This window comes from Dendrobates tinctorius, unplaced genomic scaffold (assembly GCF_039654945.1).
Source record: "Dendrobates tinctorius isolate UK_male_01 unplaced genomic scaffold, ASM3965494v1 ptg000166l, whole genome shotgun sequence".
In the NCBI taxonomy this organism is placed as follows: Eukaryota; Metazoa; Chordata; class Amphibia; order Anura; family Dendrobatidae; genus Dendrobates; species Dendrobates tinctorius.
Genome location: NW_027361833.1, coordinates 5,684,531 through 5,705,000, shown reverse-complemented (window position 1 = coordinate 5,705,000; position 20,470 = coordinate 5,684,531). Strand labels below are relative to the sequence as shown.

The 20,470-nt window shown below is 47.1% G+C and overlaps 1 protein-coding gene across 1 annotated transcript in view; it reads right to left on the bottom strand.

Moving 5' to 3' along the window:
• Positions 1-8,428: 8,428 nt before the first annotated feature.
• Positions 8,429-20,470, bottom strand: part of MRPS9 (mitochondrial ribosomal protein S9) — a 164,457-nt gene continuing 152,415 nt past the window's right edge. Inside the window, exons 10-11 of the mRNA XM_073550656.1 lie at positions 17,179-17,348; positions 8,429-8,620 (exon numbers count right to left, since the gene is read on the bottom strand). Coding sequence (XP_073406757.1) covers positions 8,529-8,620; positions 17,179-17,348 — 262 coding nt within the window. The 3' untranslated portion in view covers positions 8,429-8,528. The remainder of the gene's footprint in view (positions 8,621-17,178; positions 17,349-20,470) is intronic.

The following is a 20,470-nucleotide window of genomic DNA, read 5'->3' as shown; positions in this document are numbered from 1 at the left end:
AACGCACGTGACCTTTGACCCCAGCAAAGCCGATCCTGGAGTGTTTTATCACATTGTGGTGGAGAACGCGGGCATCACGTTGCAAGCATGAGCATGGAGGACGTGGTGAAAGCGCTGGTACAGTCCACCGCCGTCCAGCAAGAAGCTAATCGGGTGATGATGGCCCAGCTGAAGGAGTTGGTGGACATGGTGCGCCTTCTCCAGCAGGTGGCGCAGCGCTTGGCAAGCTTACCTGAGGTTAACCTGGAAGCCGAGTCGAGAGTGATTCACGTGAGTCGGTACTGGCAGAAGATGACGACAGAAGATGACGTCGAGGCATACCTGACTACATTTGAACGGACGGCGTTGCGAGAAAAATGGCCGAAGGCAAGATGGGCCGGCCTGATTGCCCTGTTTCTTTCCGGTGAGGCCCAAAAGGCTTATTATGACTTAGAGCCTGAAGCTGCGCAGGACTTTGACAAACTGAAAGCCGAGATCTTGGCCCGGCTGGGAGTGACGACCGCTGTCCGTGCACAGAGAGTGCATCAATGGACTTATCAGCCGGATAAACCACCGCGGTCACAGATGTTCGACCTGATCCACGTGACGAAGAAGTGGCTACAACCCGAGGTGCTGACAGCGCCAGAGATAATCCAGAGAGTCGTCATGGACAAGTACCTGAGAGCTCTACCGCCAGCCCTGAGGAAGTGGGTAAGCCATGGAAATCCTACGACGGCAGATCAACTGGTGGATCTGGTTGAACGTTACTCCGTGGCGGAAGGACTCCGAGATGACGCTACCCCACCTCGTTCTTCATCATCTCCACGTGGAACCGGTAAGACTGTTCCAGGGAGTAGGGGAGATGGAAAAATCCCTAAGACAGTGGGGGAGGAAAACGGGACTGCCCGCACTGCGAGGCCGAGAGTAACGAACTATGATCTAAGCAAGGGGCCCGTTAGGTGTTTCCGCTGCCAAGAGATGGGACATATTGCTGCGAACTGTCCGGTCACTACTGAACCCATGCAGTGCGACGTCACAGACTCTAAAAACTGCATGTCTATGGTTGCACGGGTAGTGAGTGTGAATGCCGGTCAAAAGGATGTGGAAAAACACTTGTGTGATTTAACTGTTGATGGCAAAAATGTGGTGGCATTGTTAGACTCGGGAAGTGTGGTGACTCTGGTGAAGGTCAGTCTGGTGTCAGCCCCGACTGGACCATCAGACAAATTTTCTGTAACGTGTGTGCATGGAGACATCTGTTCGTACCTCACCACGGTCATATGCATTACAACTTCCTATGGGTCTGTGCAACATAAAGTGGGACTCGTCCCGGCGTTATTGCATGATGTTATCCTGGGCCGGGATTTTCCCCACTTCTGGCAATTGGGGGAGAATCAGTTGATGCCTTTGGGTAATAGTGTACATGATTCTTCTCCCAGGGCGCGTGTGGGTCCCGAACCCCGGGAAGAGGTCTCCCCGGAAGACTCGGGGGAAGAGTCTGCGGGAAATGACCTGCAGTTCCCGTTTTCAGTCATGGCGGGTGATACGGAGGAGACCGGGGAAGAGAAGGAGGCTGACAGCCGTCCACCTCCCCGATTGCCGGATTTAGAAGTTCAGAAAGAAGACTTCCAAAGCGAGCAAATAAAGGATCCTACCCTTTCTCAGGCTAGGACAAATGTAAAAGTGATAAATGGGGTACCCGTAGAACCTGGCTCTAGGCTGGCTTATCCTTACATGGTTCTGGAGAATGATTTACTCTATCAGATAGAGAAAAAGGGGGAAGATACGGTGCAACTATTAGTCGTGCCAAAACCCTACTGGCGGCAGGTGCTGGACCTGGCCCACGGACATGTGATGGGAGGTCACCTGGGAGTCCAGAAAACCACCGAAAGGATATTACACTGTTTTGTTTGGCCAGGCATGCATCACGATATCCGTGTATATTGTGAGTCTTGTCCTGACTGCCAAGCCTCTGCACCTAAGCCCCGGTTCTGTAGCCCTTTGGTACCCCTACCTATTATTGAAGTCCCGTTTGAGAGGATTGGGATGGATTTAGTTGGGCCCCTTCCACAGTCTGCACGTGGACACCAACATATCCTGGTCATCTTGGATTATGCCACTCGTTACCCGGAGGCCATCCCTTTGCGTAACACGGCCACCAAGACGATTGCCAAGGAACTGGTGCATGTGTTTAGTCGGGTCGGTATACCAAAACAGATACTCACCGACCAGGGGACCCCCTTTATGTCCAGGGTAATGAAGGAGCTCTGCCGATTGTAACAAATCGAACCGTTACGCACATCCGTGTATCACCCTCAAACAGACGGGTTGGTCGAACGGTTCAATAAAACTCTGAAGCAGATGCTGAGAAAGGTGATAGACAAGGATGGGAAGAACTGGGACTATTTACTTCCGTATTTGCTTTTTGCCATCAGGGAAGTACCCCAGTCTTCCACGGGATTCTCGCCTTTCGAGTTATTGTACGCCCGACGTCCTTGCGGACTGTTAGACGTTGCAAAAGAAACTTGGGAGGGTCAGGTCACTCCGTTTAAAACAGTGATAGATCACGTCACACAAATGCAGGACCGTATTGCGGCTGTTATGCCTATCGTCAAAGAACACATGATACAGGCTCAAGGAGCCCAAAAAAGAATCTATGATAGGGGCGCCAAGATCCGTACGTTTGCACCCGGAGATAGGGTGTTGATCCTGGTCCCCACGGTGGACAGTAAGTTCCTGGCAAAGTGGCAGGGCCCCTTTGAGATCAAGGAAAGAGTTGGTGAAGTAAACTACAAAGTATACCAGGCAGGTAAACAGAAACTTAAACAGATTTATCATGTAAATCTGATAAAGCCCTGGAAGGATCGGTCTGCCTTGTCAGCGGAGCTGGCCCGTCCTGTCTGCTCGCATACCGTACCGGAGGTATGGGTTGCAGAGACTCTCTCGGAGCGGCAAAAGACTGAGGTCAGGCAGTTTCTACTTCACAACCAAAAGTTTTTCTCAGAAAAACCCGGGCAGACTACGCTAATAAAACATGACATCGTAACGGAACCTGGTGTCACAGTTCACGTAAAGCCCTACCGAATCCCGGAAGCGCGCCGTGAAGCCGTTTCCCGAGAAGTGAAGGCAATGTTAGAGTTAGGTGTCATTGAGGAATCGCACAGTGCTTGGTCCAGCCCGATTGTGCTAATTCCTAAACCGGACGGCACCATCCGGTTCTGCAATGACTTCAGGAAACTGAATGCGGTCTCAAAATTTGATGCCTACCCCATGCCCCGGGTCGACGAGTTGATAGATCGGTTAGGAAAAGCCCGGTATATAACGACCCTAGACCTAACAAAGGGGTATTGGCAGATCCCTCTGGTGGAGGCTGCCAGAGAAAAGACAGCATTTGCTACCCCAGAAGGTCTATTTCAGTATGTGTATATGCCGTTTGGTCTGCACGGAGCACCGGCGACCTTCCAGAGACTGATGGATCGAGTCCTGAGGCCACATAGGCAGTACGCTTCGGCCTATTTGGACGACATTGTCATTTACAGCTTGGACTGGGAGACTCATCTCCAGAAAGTACAAGCTGTGATTGACGACCTGTGGGAGGCAGGTCTAACCGCGAACCCCAAGAAATGTCACATCGGGCTAGAAGCCCGGTATTTGGGGTATGTAATTGGGAGGGGTGTTGTTAAACCCCAGGTTGATAAGATTCAGGCGGTTCAGGACTGGCCACAACCTGTCAACAAGAAGCAGGTGCAAGCCTTCCTGGGGATCGCCGGTTATTATCGCCGGTTCATACCCAATTTTGCAGCCATCGCTACCCCCCTGACGGATCTTACAAAAGGGAAAGACTCCGTCATGATTAAATGGAGTTTAGCGGCTGAAGAAGCCTTCCATAGCCTAAAACGGGCACTTTGCTCTCAGCCCGTACTGGTGACTCCGGACTTCCGCAGTGAGTTTGTGGTACAAACGGATGCCTCTGATACCGGTATCGGGGCCGTACTCTCACAAGTGAGGGACGGAGTGGAACACCCAGTCCTCTATCTCAGCAGGAAGCTGAATAAACACGAGCAAAGGTATGCAGTCGTAGAAAAAGAGTGCCTCGCCATTAAGTGGGCTCTAGAGGCCCTCAAATATTACCTGGTGGGCCGAAAGTTCAGACTGATCACTGACCATGCCCCTCTCAAGTGGATGCACTTGAACAAGGAACGGAATAGCCGGGTGACCCGGTGTTTCCTTGCCCTGCAGGCCTACACTTTTACGGTGGAGCACCACCCAGGGGTACAGATGGGAAATGCAGATGCCCTGTCCCGAGTGCACTGTTTGGCGGGTGTCATTGCTCGACCAGAGTGGTCTGAGCAGAGGGGGGGGGATATGTGAGAATCATGTGGGAATAGTGGATGAGGGCAGGTATATCTCGCCCAGATTCCTTTCCTATGTGGCCTAGTCTGGTCAGTATCGCACCTGCTTGCTAATGAATAATGGGAGGTGGATATAAAAGGATGCCAGGTGGTTGTGTGGCTCAGCCTGGGAACACAGAGAGCTTGTCTGTGTGAGAGACACACGTGAGTGGAAGCAGTGCCCACTGCAACTGTGGTTTGGCTGGACGGGAGAAGCCCGCCAGTTGGTAGTTAGGTTGTCCATTGTTTAGTTAGTGCCGGACAGGCAAGGATTTGTTTTATGTTTTATTTCCTTTTTTGCATTGCTTTCACCGTTAATAAACCTGACCCAGGGTCAGTTTCACCCGAATCCCAGCTCTGCGCCTGAGTTTCATGCTGAACGCATGTGACCTTTGACCCCAGCAAAGCCGATCCTGGAGTGTTTTATCACAATATATATATATATATATATATATATATATATATATATATATATATATATATACACACACACACACACACAGTACAGACCACCTTCTCAATCAGAGCATTTTCTTTATTTTCATGACTATGAAAATTGTAGATTCACTCTGAAGGCATCAAAACTATGAATTAACACATGTGGAATTATATAATTAACAAAAAAGTGTTAAACAACTGAAAATACTGTATGTCTTATATTCTAGGTTCTTCAAAGCAGCCACCTTTTGCTTTGATTTCTGCTTTGCACATTCTTGGCATTCTCTTGATGAGCTTCAAGAGGTAGTCACCGGAAATGGTTTTCACTTCACAGGTGTGCCCTGTCAGGTTTAATAAGTGGGATTTCTTGCCTTATAAATGAGGTTGGGACCATCAGTTGTGTTGTGCAGAAGTCTGGTGGATACACAGGTGATAGTCCTACTGAATAGACTGTTAGAATTTGTATTATGGCAAGAAAAAAGCAGCTGAGTAAAGAAAAACGAGTGGCCATCATTACTTTAAGAAATGAAGGTTAGTCAGTCCGAAAAATTGGGAAAACTTTGCAAGTGTCCCCAAGTGCATTGGCAAAAGCCATCAAGCGCTACAAAGAAACTGGCTCACATGAGGACCGCCCCAGGAAAGGAAGACCAAGAGTCACCTCTGCTGCGGAGGATAAGTTCATCCGAGTCACCAGCCTCAGAAATCGCAGGTTAACAGCAGCTCAGATTAGAGACCAGGTCAATGCCACACAGAGTTCTAGCAGCAGACACATCTCTACAACAACTGTTAAGCGGAGACTTTTTGCAGCAGGCTTTAATGGTAAAATAGCTGCTAGGAAACCACTGCTAAGGACAGGCCACAAGCAGAAGAGACTTGTTTGGGCTAGAGAACACAAGGAATGGACATTAGACCAGTGGAAATCTGTGCTTTGGTCTGATGAGTCCAAATTTGAGATCTTTGGTTCCAACCACCATGTCTTTGTGCGACGCAGAAAAGGTGAACGGATGGACTCTACATGCCTGGTTCCCACCGTGAAGCATGGAGGAGGAGGTGTGATGGTGTGGGGGTGCTTTGCTGGTGACACTGTTGGGGATTTATTCAAAACTGAAGGCATACTGAACCAGCATGGCTACCACAGCATCTTGCAGCGGCATGCTATTCCATCCGGTTTGTGTTTAGTTGGACCATCATTTATTTTTCAACAGGACAATGGCCTCAAACACACCTCCGGGCTGTGTAAGGGCTATTTGACCAAGAAGGAGAGTGATGGGGTGCTACGCCAGATGACCTGGCCTCCACACTCACCAGACCTGAACCCAATCGAGATGGTTTGGGGTGAGCTGGCCCGCAGAGTGAAGGCAAAAGGGCCAACAAGTGCTAAGCATCTCTGGGAACTCCTTCAAGACTGTTGGAAGACCATTTCTGGTGACTACCACTTGAAGCTCAAGAGAATGCCAAGAGTGTGCAAAGCAGTAATCAAAGCAAAAGGTGGCTACTTTGAAGAATCTAGAATATAAGACATATTTTCAGTTATTTCACATTTTAATTATATAATTCCACATGTGTTAATTCATTGTTTTGATGCCTTCAGAATGAATCTACAATTTTCATAGTCATGAAAATAAAGAAAACTCTTTGAATGAGGTGTGTCCAAACTTTGGTCTGTACTGTATACATGTACATGTATACAGTGTATTACATATTTACAATTTATTACAGTCTTTTGTGTTCTAAAGTTGTATTCCAATAAATAGATATTATGTTCTATCTAAATATCTTGATTATTGGATCATAGAAATGATTAAATGTCTGATGTTCACATTGTACTACAATAAATTTTTCACTTAAATATAAGCAATATATGTGGGAGTCGGAGTCGTGGAGTCGGTGTAAGGGAAATTGAGGAGTCAGAGTCGCAGGTTTAGCTTACCGACTCCACAGCCCTGGTTTAAAGTCTCGTGGCACAATCAGTCTTTTCTCGGCATCTTCCCATTCTTCCAGGATCATTGCCCGGATATGGTCATTGACTGGGAAGACCTGACGAACCCTGGCTCTTAACCCCCCGAACATCGTATCCTGGATGGATTGCTCCTTCGGGGTTTCCTTGATCTGCATCGTACTCCTCACTGCACTGAGGAGCTGGTCCGTGTTATCCGATGTGAAGAGGTACTTTTTCCCTGTCTCCGGGGGTTCAGAGGTGATCTCGCCTTCTTTCTCCGAGTCCATACCCCGTATCTCCTCCTCTGAAGACTGGTCGGACTCCCATCTTGGTCTTTTGGATTGGGACCGGTCAGCAGACTGCGTGGGTAGCCATGCAGAGACGGAGGCCTGGACCTCTTCTCTGACCACTGTGCGCATCTCCGTGAGGAACGTGGCCTGCTCGCCTCTGATGATCCGCAGGGTGCAGTCCTCACATAAGGGCTTCTTCCATGCGCTTGGCAGCTTGCTGGCACAGATGGGCATTTGGGTTTGCCTGATGCCCTAGACGTTGCTGCCGTCGGGGTCGGCGTCGTCTTGTCCTAACAAAGAACAGGAGTCCGTTTTTACTAACAGCTCCTGTCTTTGGAATAACAACCCGCCATGCCCCCTACTCACGGACACTGGCTCTGGCTGATCGTTCCTGCGCCCGTGTTCTCCGTCCATGATGGCAGCGCTGAGAGGACCACAGGTCTGTACCGCTGCCCCCGCTCTCTTATCCTACCTTATCTTGCGCTGGAACACTTCTCTGTGCCTCCGCTTCATCCTGACGCCGCAGGACCTTGTGACCGGAAGTCGTCATTCCCAAGCGCCCGGAAGGGACGCGGCCGCTGGCTCTGGCACTGTCTTGCGGGAGCCGGGCTGGGGGGAAGCGATACGTCCATGAGCGACGCTCCACGGGACCGCAGGCGGGAAACCCCCCTTAGGGGGGTGCCGCGCGCACCATCCGACCGGAGTAGTTGGCAGTTGGGACCCTGAACCTCCTGGCCCCGGTAAGTTGGGTCATGCCGCGACTGCGGCGCTCTCGTGCCTGTCCTTACAGGGACAGGAAAAACACTGGAGTGTGGTGTGGGAGGGGACCTTTTAACCTCTCGTGTATTTCCTGTCCCTATAAGAATGAAAGGTCAATCCCCCCATGGTGCTGTCAGGATTAGGATAGGACGTCCTGGAAATCTACTTTTTAACAACTTACCATACAAAAATGGATATCAGCAGTAAATTTTATCTAGTTATAGGTTGTTTTCTAAGTACTCAAATTATATGATAATGAAACTAGAAAACCAAGAGACCAGTGAACATATGCACACATTAAGTATTTGGTGCAGAAATTTCTGCATCCCTTGGCAGGAAAAATGCGCTTTTTGCTGTGTTTTTTTTGCATTTTTCGTGCAGATTTTTCACCACTCATTAGTATGGGTGAAATCTGCAGCAAAAATGCTGAAAGAATTGACGTTGCAGATTTAGTCTGAACCAAATCTGCAAGGGAAAAAATAGTAATGTGTGTATGAGACTTCAGGAATCTTATTCACTGTTGGGATTCAGGAAATCCTTCAGATTTTGTGACAGACCTGCACAAGAAAAACACAGCAAAAACGCAACGTATGCGCACACAGCCTATAAGTGTTTGGAAATGAAAGCAAATATTGAGTTATATATTACAATTTTATTATAAAAAACAACGCTATAATACAGCAAGGCTATTTTGTTCACTTCTACAAGTCTTTTCCATATCTGTGCAGCAGATTAACGTTTCTTCCATGTAAATTTCCTGCGGGCACCCTCCTGGCCTGGTTTTTTCCTCTCCTTATTCCGTGGATCTACAGTGAGTAATCCAGCTAAAAGAAACATTTACAAATCAGAAAGATGGACAGAGAAGACTTCTAAAACTGTAAAATTCAGGAAAGACTGATGCAGGATGTGATGTCTGGCACATGAATGCAGGAACAAAACAGAAACATAATATAGTGCTGAAATTTGTAAACTATGAGGTACAGAGGCTACTCAGACATTCTCATTCTGAACTTCCTGAAATGATGATTAGCGTATACATTAAACTTTAAAGGGGTATTCCCAGCTGCAAGATTCTATTCCATTATATAGTACGTGAAATAATGTTAGCAAATATCTCCAATTAGAAATGTAGTATAGTTTTTCAGATTCGCTGTCACTTTCCTCATTTGCAGGCATTGCAGGACCTTAGATATCCATGGTGACGACCACTAGCTGTCACATATCAGTGGTCGCAACCATGGATACCCAAGTTCCCGCAATGCCTACAGTTGTGGCCAAAAGTATTGACACCCCTGCAATTCTGTCAGATAATACTCAGTTTCTTCCTGAAAATGATTGCAAACACAAATTCTTTGGTATTATTTTCTTCATTTAATTTGTCTTAAATGAAAAAACACAAAAAGAATTGTCCTAAAGCCAAATTGGATATAATTCCACACCAAACATAAAAAAGGTGGTGGACAAAAGTATTGGCACTGTTTGAAAAAATATGTGATGCTTCTCTAATTTGTGTAATTACCAGCACCTGTAACTTACCTGTGGCACCTAACAGGTGTTGGCAATAACTAAATCATACTTGCAGCCAGTTGACATGGATTAAAGTTGACTCAACCTCTGTCCTGTGTCCTTGTATGTACCACATTGAGCATGGAGAAAAGAAAGAAGACCAAAGAACTGTCTGAGGACTTGAGAAACCAAATTGTGAGGAAGCATGAGCAATCTCAAGGCTACAAGTCCATCTCCAAAGACCTGAATGTTCCTGTGTCTACCGTGCGCAGTGTCATCAAGAAGTTTAAAGCCTATGGCACTGTGGCTAACCTCCCTAGATGTGGACGGAAAAGAAAAATTGACAAGAGATTTCAACGCAAGATTGGGCGGATGTTGGATAAAGAATCTCGACTAACATCCAAACAAGTTCAAGCTGCCCTGCAGTCCGAGGGTACAACAGTGTCAACCCGTACTATCCGTCGGCGTCTGAATGAAAAGGGACTGTATGGTAGGAGACCCAGGAAGACCCCACTTCTTACCCTGAGACATAAAAAAGCCAGGCTGGAGTTTGCCAAAACTTACCTGAAAAAGCCTAAAACGTTTTGGAAGAATGTTCTCTGGTCAGATGAGACAAAAGTAGAGCTTTTTGGGCAAAGGCATCAACATAGAGTTTACAGGAGAAAAAAAGAGGCATTCAAAGAAAAAAACACGGTCCCTACAGTCAAACATGGCGGAGGTTCCCTGATGTTTTGGGTTGCTTTGCTGCCTCTGGCACTGGACTGCTTTATGGCATGGCATTATGAAGTCTGAAGACTACCAACAAATTTTGCAGCATAATGTAGGGCCCAGTGTGAGAAAGCTGGGTCTCCCTCAGAGGTCATGGGTCTTCCAGCAGGACAATGACCCAAAACACACTTCAAAAAGCACTAGAAAATGGTTTGAGAGAAAGCACTGGAGACTTCTAAGGTGGCCAGCAATGAGTCCAGACCTGAATCCCATAGAACACCTGTGGAGAGAGAGATCTAAAAATGGCAGTTTGGAGAAGGCACCCTTCAAATATCAGGGACCTGGAGCAGTTTTCCAAAGAAGAATGGTCTAAAATTCCAGCAGAGCATTGTAAGAAACTCATTGATGGTTACCGGAAGCGGTTGGTCGCAATTATTTTGGCTAAAGGTTGTGCAACCAAGTATTAGGCTGAGGGTGCCAATACTTTTGTCTGGCCCATTTTTGGAGTTTTGTGTGAAATGATCAATGTTTTGCTTTTTGCTTCATTCTCTTTTGTGTTTTTTCATTTAAGACAAATTAAATGAAGATAATAATACCAAAGAATTTGTGATTGCAATCATTTTCAGGAAGAAACTGAGTATTATCTGACAGAATTGCAGACGTGTCAATACTTTTGGCCACAACTGTACACATGAGGAAAGTGAGATAGTGAATCAGAAAAACTATACTACATTTCTGATTGGAGGTATTTGCTATTATTATTATTACACCTACTGCATAATGGGATAGGATCTTGGAGATGGAAATACCCCTTTAAGGCTCTTTAAATTTGGAACTTTTTTAGTAAAATTAAAATGGATGTCTTTTCTTTAAATTAAGGATGTATTTAAAGCAATTATTTGTCCACTCAAAAAAAAACAAAACAAACCAGAAAACCCAAAAAACAAAATACCTGAAAGATCCCACAATAGAAAAAAGAGTTTAAACAGTAACTATTTCTAACATAAAGCCACTTGTCACGATAATGTAAAATATCATGTTTGATTTTCCCTATTAACACACTTTCCAGAACTTTCTGCTGCACAGACAAGCAACCCCCTCCTTTTCCCCCTGTCAGCAACTGCAGCTGTGTGCTCTCCTTAGCTCTGTAACCTGAAACTCCAGCCCACTCACTTCTTCCTGGCTCCTTCCTCCCCCCTAAGGAATGTTAACTAGCAGAGAGAATTTCCTTTGTCTGTCCAACATGTGCTCGGAGACTAAAATGGATGGGGTTTAGGGTACCGTTACACCTAGCGATGCACCAGCGATCCCGACCAGCGATATGACGCGGTCAGGATCGCTGGTGCATCGCTAGGTGGTCGCTAGTGAGCTGCCACACAGGCAGATCTCACCAGCGACATCGCTGGGGATGGGGATCGCTACTTACCTGTCAGACGAGGCGATCCTGCGCCCTCCCGCCCGGCTCCACGCGTCGCTCGTCGGCGCCACAGGAAGCGCCGCAGGAAGCGACCGACGAGGAATGGTCCAGGAGCTTCTCGCGCGATCAGCGATAACCAGCGGGGGAGGCGGTCGGAGGTAAGTATCACATGCAGCGATATCGCTAGCAATATCGCTGCTACGTCACAAAATCGGTGGCTTTACAGCAATATTGCTAGCGATATCGCAGTGTGTAACGGGGGCTTTAGAATCTAATCATTTGGTCATAATGTGAGGCCAGTTTATGATAGGAAAATGACATATGGGGACGTGCTTCGATAGAGCTTCCCTTCAGCGCCTTTTGCTAGATTCCAGCGCCAGCAGAACCAGAGAAATGGATTTCTCTGGAACAGAGGTGAATAGACCGTCCGAGTTTGGACTCAGTAGAAAGCTAATTTCAAAATAAGATGAATGATGGTTCTGCCGATATTCTGCTAGGTTATCAAGCCCAGTTATGATCAAAATAAGTTTTCAGAACCAAATCTGTAACTGAGCCGTGGGAGGGTGCAGGTAAGCCAGCCCCTTTAGTGATGTCACAAGCCCAGAGGTATAAGTTACTCTCCCTCAGACCGGCCTCATTCTTGCCTGGGAAGCTGCTGCAACCAGATCTTCTAATGCATTGTGATGTCTGGCCCCTCCCACCAGCATGGTTGCCTGAGATGAAATAAGTAACATGTGAGTGTATTTCTTTAACCCTGTTTTATTTGTAATTGCTTTGTAGATATTTTAATTGTCTCATTTTGTAAAATCTTTTAATACCTTCTATAAACACTGCCTACCTTTTTTGGAGTAAAATATAAAATTAGTCTCGTATCTCCTTGCTCTATAACGAATTCATACGTGCCTGAAGTTGATTGCGCTACTAATTCGGGTTGGCTTCGAACCCTCTTTATTAATTTAAATATTAATATAGAAATCAGAGCTGGTGGCAGCAAAGTGTAGGTAGGCTAGCTGACAGTGACGGAAGGGGTTTTATAAGCTGATTGTCTGGCTGCGGCCAGAGCCTTTATAATTCCCTCGCTGCAGCGGGCCTAATAGCCAGTGAAAAACAAGTAGCCCGTCCGGCAACTAATTATCCTAGGTGCAGTTCCACTGACCTGAGGGTAATGGGGGCACCGGAGAGCTGCAAGTTCCAAAGCGGAACTGGAAAGTGGGATATACATAAATCCCGGCAGTTTGTAACACATTGTTGGCAGCGGTGGGAAAACTAAAATAAGCCCCTATGGTAAATTGATAGGTCAAGACTAGCTTGCTGTTTTTCATCACAGTGTGGCAGGGGTGGGAGAACTATGATAAGCCCCCTGCACATGTGATAGCCGTGTGCGGCCAAAGTTCAATAACCCCTACCCTGACATTTGGTGGCAGAGCGGTGGGATCATAGAGCATTAGTTTGGTTTGAGCAATCATTCCTCTCACTAAAGACTTGCATTTGAGCAATCATTCCGCTCACTAAAGACTTGCACGGTTCTTCCGAGGACCCTGCAGCAAAAGTTTTGGAGAACGGACTCAGTGTTTATTAGTCCTGAGACAATTGTGTGTACTTGCGATTACCCCCTCCCTTCTCTTTGTTTTTCTATCCTATCTTTTATTTGGCAAAAAAATGTCGGGATTAGATTCCAAACCCCATCCATTTTAGGGTCCCGTTACACTAAACGACGCACCAGCGATCCCGACAACGATACGACCTGGTCAGGATCGATGGTGCGTCGCTACATGATCGCTGGTGAGCTGTCAAACAGGCAGACACACCAGCGATCAGGACCAGCGAGGACGCTGGTATCTAAGGGTAAATAGCGGGTAACTAAGCACGCACGTCGCTTAGTTACCCGTTGTTTACCCTGGATACCAGCGTGCTTGCGCTGGGAGCTGGTAGCCAGGGTAAACAGCGGGTAACTAAGTGTGCGCGTCGCTTAGTTACCTGCTGTTTACCTTGGATACCAGCTCCCAGTACGAGCACACTGGTATCTAGGGTAACTAAGCGACGCGCACGCTTAGTTACCCGCTATTTACTCTGGATACCAGCTCCCAGCGCTGGGAGCTCGCTGATCGTTGGTCTCCCGCTGCCACACGCAGCGATGCCTGCTGGCCAGCGGGAGACCAACGATCAAAAAATGGCCCAGGACATTCCTGCACGATCAGCGATACCCGGCGGAGGGGCCGGTCGCTGATGCGTGCCACACACAGCGAGATCGCTGATGCGTCACAAAATCGGTGACGCATCAGCGATCTCGCTAGCGATCTTGCTTTGTGTGAAGTACCCCTTAGTCTCGGAGCACATGTTGGACAGACAAAGGAAATTCTCTCTGCTAATTAACATTCCTTAGGGGGGAGGGGGGAGCCAGGAAGAAGTGAGTGAGCTGGAGTTTCAGGTTACAGAGCTAAGGAGAGCACACAGCTGCAGTTGCTGACAGGGGGAAAAGGAGGGGGGTCGCTTGTGTCTGTGCAGCAGAAAGTTCTGGAAAGTGTGTTAATAGGGAAAATCAAACATAATATTTTACGTTATCGTGACACCACTTTTTGCTGTTCCTTTATTCAGGTCTTGAGTATATTTTTTAGTTTCCACTTCAGGCTTTGAGAAACGCATGGCAGGAAAAAATAAAGTACATGTCACTTCTTTGAAGCAGCTCCTAAAGGAATCTGCTCCAAACAAGGCACTGTCCAATCAGAAGGCTGCAAAAACACTTCAGGAAAAAAAATCCGCTTCAGAGTACAAAAAAAAAAAACTAGTTCTAAAACTCCCCAAAGAAAGTTTCCTCAAGCTAGAACAGTCCCCTTAATACAACTGTGTACATATTCTTTGGAGAGTGAAGAATTAAAAGGAAGTGGTCACCCCAAAATGCATACAAAACCACTTATACAGGTATGTTGGGAAGTTACCCCTCTAACAAAAAAAAAAAAAACATCTCGCATGTAGTACTGCTTTTAGTGGTTTCGTTAGCATAAAAACTCAAAATCATTTATTTTGTATACAAATGCGGGAGCTTCGGTGCACCCCTGCTGTGGCCCAAGGGCTCAGTGCTCTGTTTTAGCCCCTTTGCAAACTGAGCATTGTGATATCTTGATAGACAGCGCACTGTGCAACCTTGCTCACAGGGATAGTCAGCTCTCACTGCTGCATCCAGTCTGCAGTACATTAATGAGCGGCGGCTGCAAACCAGAGTCAGCGATAAGAGGCAGCAATTGACACTGTGCGAGTGTGGCTCCAGTCTTTATGTGAAGGTGCAGAGTTGCTGATTGACAGAACCCCCTCATTTTCATACAAAATATTTTTATGCCACCAAAACCACTAAAAGGTGTACTACAATTTCCCTCGGGATTAATAAAGTGTATTGTATAGATATTAATTTGATAGGTGCTAAATTCCCTACAAAACTACTGTATTTGGCGATTTTTGGGGAAGACAGAATCCCATTAATAGTTCCAAAGGCTTGAAAAAACAAAGAAAGTTCTATCGTTATAAAGCTTGATAGAGGGAAATACAAGCAGGACCGATGCTGTTCCCATCACCCCAGCTTCCCACTGGGTCCCCTAAACTCTCTCTTCCAGCATTAAGAGTTTGTTTTGTTTTTTTTTTTTTGTACACAACTACAAACTAGTGGATAACCACTTTAAAGGGTTGTAACAAAGTTTTTTAACTTATCCCCTATTGATGGGGGGAGGAAATAACTTACTGGTCGATGGGGGTCCATCCACTGAGACTCCCAGCAATCCAGAAAGTAGGGTTCTGCAGTGGTCTGTCAGAATGGAACAGGGTCCAGCATGCCCCATTCAGCATGTATGGGACTGCAGTACTTTCATTTCTGTCAGTTCCATACAATGAATGGAGTGGTGGTGCAAATACTCAACCGCCGCACTACTCAAATGGGGATCTATAGAGTTCTGTTTCCTAGATCATTAGGGATTCACAGCAGTTGGACTCCCAGTGATCATTTATTTATTGTCCTCTCAATAGAGGATAGCTTAAAAATGGATGATTTAACACACTGGCGAGAGCCAACTTGAAGAAAGGGAGAGGTCAAAAGATCCTAGATGCAGCTGCTGATAGGCAGGCTCTGTGCCGATGCCTGTTAAAAAAACAAACTGATAAACAATGAAAATCACCGCGTTATGCTGAGATGAGAAATAACAAATCCTTTTACCGGCTACTCACTTGAAGTTGTGAGAAGAAATTCGCTGTCAAAGAGTAGAAACTCGCTGTCACAGAGTTGTAACGGTATCCGGGGTAATTCACGCTGATAAAGGTGTAAATGAATCCATGCCAGAGCTGCTGGATAAATATTATAGGGTTAAATTCAGACTAGCTTGTCTGTAGGATTGTAGGCAGAGTGAGCTGGACTTGTAGTACTCACTTATAATAAGCCAAACCGATTAGGGATCCTGCTTTGAATAAGGCTGGTACTGCAGCAGCGGGATAGAGGTGCTTGCCAATTGAGGTTCTGACTATAGAAGGGGTATGGCAGTTAAATAGAATGAAATATAGCTCAATAATTGTAGCCACTTGTATGGTCGATGAGCGCTGCACTTACTGTATATTAAGTTGTATTATGCAGGGTTACTGCTGGTAGGTCCAAAGTGCAGATGGCTTTAGTAAACAATACTGCGTGATAGAGGTGTGTAAGTGATAACGCTTGCCCACTGTTTGAACGCGGTGCTAGGCTAGGTGCACTTACTTGTGATGTCGGGGGCTCAGTAGGCAGGCTGGGTGCTGGTGCTCAGCTGAAGGAACGCTGCTGCCTGATCTGCACGTGGGGACCACCAATGCCCAGCGCGCTCCAGCTGGAAGCGACACTGGGGGAGGCGGCGTGATGAGGGGGCGGAGCTAGTGACAACCCTGATGAAGAGGGAAGCTTTCCCTTGAAACGCGGTTTCTGTGCCTCTCGCACACCCGTCCAAATCTCAGTGTGACGTCACACTAGCTCCGCCCCCTCATCACGCCGCCTCTCCCAGTGTCGCTTCCGGCCGGAGCGCGCTGGGCATCGGCGGTCCCCACGTGCAGATCGGGCAGCAGCGTTCCTTCAGCTGAGCACCAGCACCCAGCCTGCCTACTGAGCCCCCGACATCACAAGTAACTGCACCTAGCCTAGCACCGCGTTCAAACAGTGGGCAAGCATTATCACTTACACACCTCTATCACGCAGTATTGTTTACTAAAGCCATCTGCACTTTGAACCTACCAGCAGTAACCCTGCATAATACAACTTAATATACAGTAAGTGCAGCGCTCATCGACCATACAAGTGGTTACAATTATTGAGCTATATTTCATTCTATTTAACTGCCATACCCCTTCTATAACCAGAACCTCAATTGGCAAGCACCTCTATCCCGCTGCTGCAGTACAAGCCTTATTCAAAGCAGGATCCCTAATCGGTTTGGCTTATTATAAGTGAGTACTACAAGTCCAGCTCACAATCCTACAGACAGGCTAGTCTGAATTTAACCCTATAATATTTATCCAGCAGCTCTGGCATCTATATGGATTCATTTACACCTTTATCAGCGTGAATTACCCCGGATACCGTTACAACTCTGTGACAGCGAGTTTCTTCTCACAACTTCAAGTGAGTAGCCGGTAACCGGATTTGTTTTTTCTCATCTCAGCATAGCACGGTGATTTTCATTGTTTAATAGCTTAAAAATCCTTTTTCAACGTGGCCCTAACCACATCATTTAATAGGTGACAGTCCATTACCTTGCCTCATAGCCTCCATTTCTTTTTCAGACACAAAACTGAGAAGGGCTCTTGATATAGCCAATCTGACGGCCCCAGCTTGGGAGGATCTTCCGCTTCCGGTGACTGTACATTCTGTATCATACTTCATCAATCGGTCCAAGAATTGAAATGGAAACATAAGTTGCTCTCTAAAAAATAAAACAAAAATAAGGTGAAGAGAAAAAAAAAACAAAACTATAAACAGTAGTACAAGCCAGCAGAATTTCTGAACATGGTCTCTATTATAAGAGCTCTTTAAGCCTTTTATTTACAATACAATTATTGATGTAAAGCTTCATTTATTAGCCCATACATATATCAAACACAAATAGGTTAACTTACCCAAAGTACAGTAATCACTCAAACTATGACAATATCTACTTCAATGAAATGATTGCTTTAAATGCTGTACGTAGACCAATATAAACATATTGCCTATATAAAACAAAGTTGAGGCTTCATCAATTCCAAGCAGTTGAAGACAGCCAGGACCACCATAGTGGTGGGGCAATTAGCAAGAGAATACAAGTTATTTTATTATACTCCTTTTCTTGCTTTGTGTCACCATTAGTGATGAGCGAATGTGCTGAGATAAGGTGTTATTTGAGCACGCTCGTGTGCCGAGTGCATTCAGCATGCTTGAAAACAGGGATTTTTGTGTACTCACCATAAAAAAATCCTTTTCTCCGAGCCACTCATTGGGGGACACAGGACCATGGGTGTTATGCTGCTGCCACTAGGAGGCGCAAAAAATCATATCTTAGTAAAGAAAAAGATTTATTTCAATCACAAAAAGGTGCAATAAATTCACGCGTGACTCGGAGAAAAGGATTTTACGGTGAGTACACAAAAATCCCTGTTTCTCCTTCGCCTCTTTGAGGGACACAGGACCATTGGACATCCTAAAGCAGTCCCTGGGTGGGGAACAACATAACAGATCAGGTCCCACGTAACAACTGCCTAGAGGTGCGCCACCGCAGCCTGCAGAATTCGACTGCCCAGACTCGCATCAGTGGAAGCATGGGTGTGAATATTATAGTGCTTTAAGAATGCGTGCAGACTGGACCAGGTCACAGCCTTGCAGACCTGCTCCGCCGACGCCTGGTGCCGAATGGCCCAAGAAGACTGAGAGGAGTGTGCCTTGATCCCCGCTGGGATAGGCTTACCTCTGACGTGGTAGGACTCCAGGATGGTGGAACGAATCCACCTGGCTATTGTGGTCTTTGAAGCAGCTAAACCCTTCTTGTGATCCTCAGGAAGCACGAATAAAGCGTCCGATCTCTGGAAGTACACCGTCCAAGAGACGTACCTTCTCAGGGCTCTCACTATGTCCAGATTGTGAAGGGCCCTTTCCACTTTGTGGACTGGTGCCGGACAAAACGAGGGAAGAACAATGTCCTTGTTAAGATGTAAGGACAAAACCACCTTGGGCAAAAAGGACGGGGATGGCCTGAGGACAACCTTGTCCTGATGGAAAATTAGGAAAGGCGCCCGACAGGACAGAGTAGCTAGCTCCGAAACTCGCCTGATCGACATCACTGCAACGAGAAAGGCAATCTTCCAGGACAAGAAGGTCAGCGAGACTCCTGCAGTGATTCGAAAGGAGTCTCCTGTAGGACACCCAGGACCAAGTTGAGGTCCCAAGAATCTAACGGCATGCGATAGGGGGTTACTACATGGGAGACTCCTTGCATGAAAGTCTTCACTTGCAATTTGTTAGCAATCATGCGCTGGAATAAAACCGATAAGGCCGAAATCTGGCCTTTGAGAGAGCTGAGCACCAGGCCCGAGTCCAGGCCGGTCTCAAGAAAGTCTAAAATGGTGGGAATAGAAAAGACTTGAGGAGGACGGCCATGGTCCTTGCACCATGCAAAAAGTGTTTTCCAGGTATGATGATAAATGTGTACCGACACAGGCTTACGAGCACTAATCATGGTGGAAGTGACCTGTTGTGAGAATCCAGCCAGGGTCAGAACCCAGGATTCAACAGCCAAGCTGTTAAGCAAAGGGCCCCTGAGAGAGCAGATCAGGACGATCTGGCAAACGCCAGGGAACGTTGGCGACGAGTTGCACTAGCTCCGTGAACCACTCACGCCGTGGCCAGTCCGGAGCAACCAGGATCACTGGAACCCCCTCCGCCTTGATCTTCCTGATCAGCCTTGAAAGTAGCGGAAGCAAGCGAAAAGCATATGGAAGATGGAACTGGCAACACGAAAGAACCAGTGCATCCACTCCGATGGCTGTTGGATCTTAAGACCGAGCTATGAACTCGGGCACTTTGGCGTTCAGTCTGGACACCATCAGATCCCCATCCGGGGTCCCCTGCAAAGACCGATCTGCTGAAAGACTTCCGGATGAAGTTCCCACTCCCCTGAGGAAACACCCTGACGACTGAGGAAATCTGCTGCCCAGTTTTCAACGCCTGTGTGCTGCTGAGATTACCGAGTGGTTCCTCTCTGCCCATTGGAGAATGTGGGCGACCTCGCGCATGGCCGCCCAACTGTGGGTACCCCCTTGATGATTGATATATACCACAGCCGTAGAGTTGTCCAATTGATTTCGGATGGGATGACCTGCCAGGAGATAATGGAACTGCTGCAGGGCTAGCAGAATCGCTCGGACATCCAGGACATTGATCGGGAGGCTCGACTCCCGAGTTGACCAGCGTGGTGACGGAAGACTGCTCCCCAGCCAAGGAGACTGGCGTCGGTAGTCACCACTAGCCATTGAATCGGAAGAAAGGATTTCCCTTGATTGAGAGAAGACCTCAATGTCCACCACCTGAGAGCCTGTCTGCTCCACAGGGGCAAGCAGGACCGGCGGTTGAAGGAGAACGGGTTCCTGTCCCAGGCTGCCATAAGAGCATGCTGCAGGGAACGGAGATGCAGCTGAGCAAATGGGACCGCTTCTATTGTTGACACCATTTTTCCCAGTACCCTCATGGCAAACGAGATGGAATGAGGGGATGAGTGGCAAAGTGTGCGAGCTCCTTGTTGAAGGGCTAGGAGCTTGTCTTGAGGGAGAGTCACCAACCCTCGGGAGGTGTCCAGGGTCATCCCTAAAAAAAGATATCCGCTGGGCTGGAACGGGGGAAGACTTGATTAAGTTGACCAGCCAACCCAGACGAGAAAGAGTATCGCAAGTGATGCGAACGCACTTCACGCAGTCCTGAAAAGACGGACACTTGATTAGAAGGTCATCCAAGTAGGGCAGAACGACCACCCCCAGAGAGTGCAATATGGACATGACGGCCGCCATGACCTTTGTGATC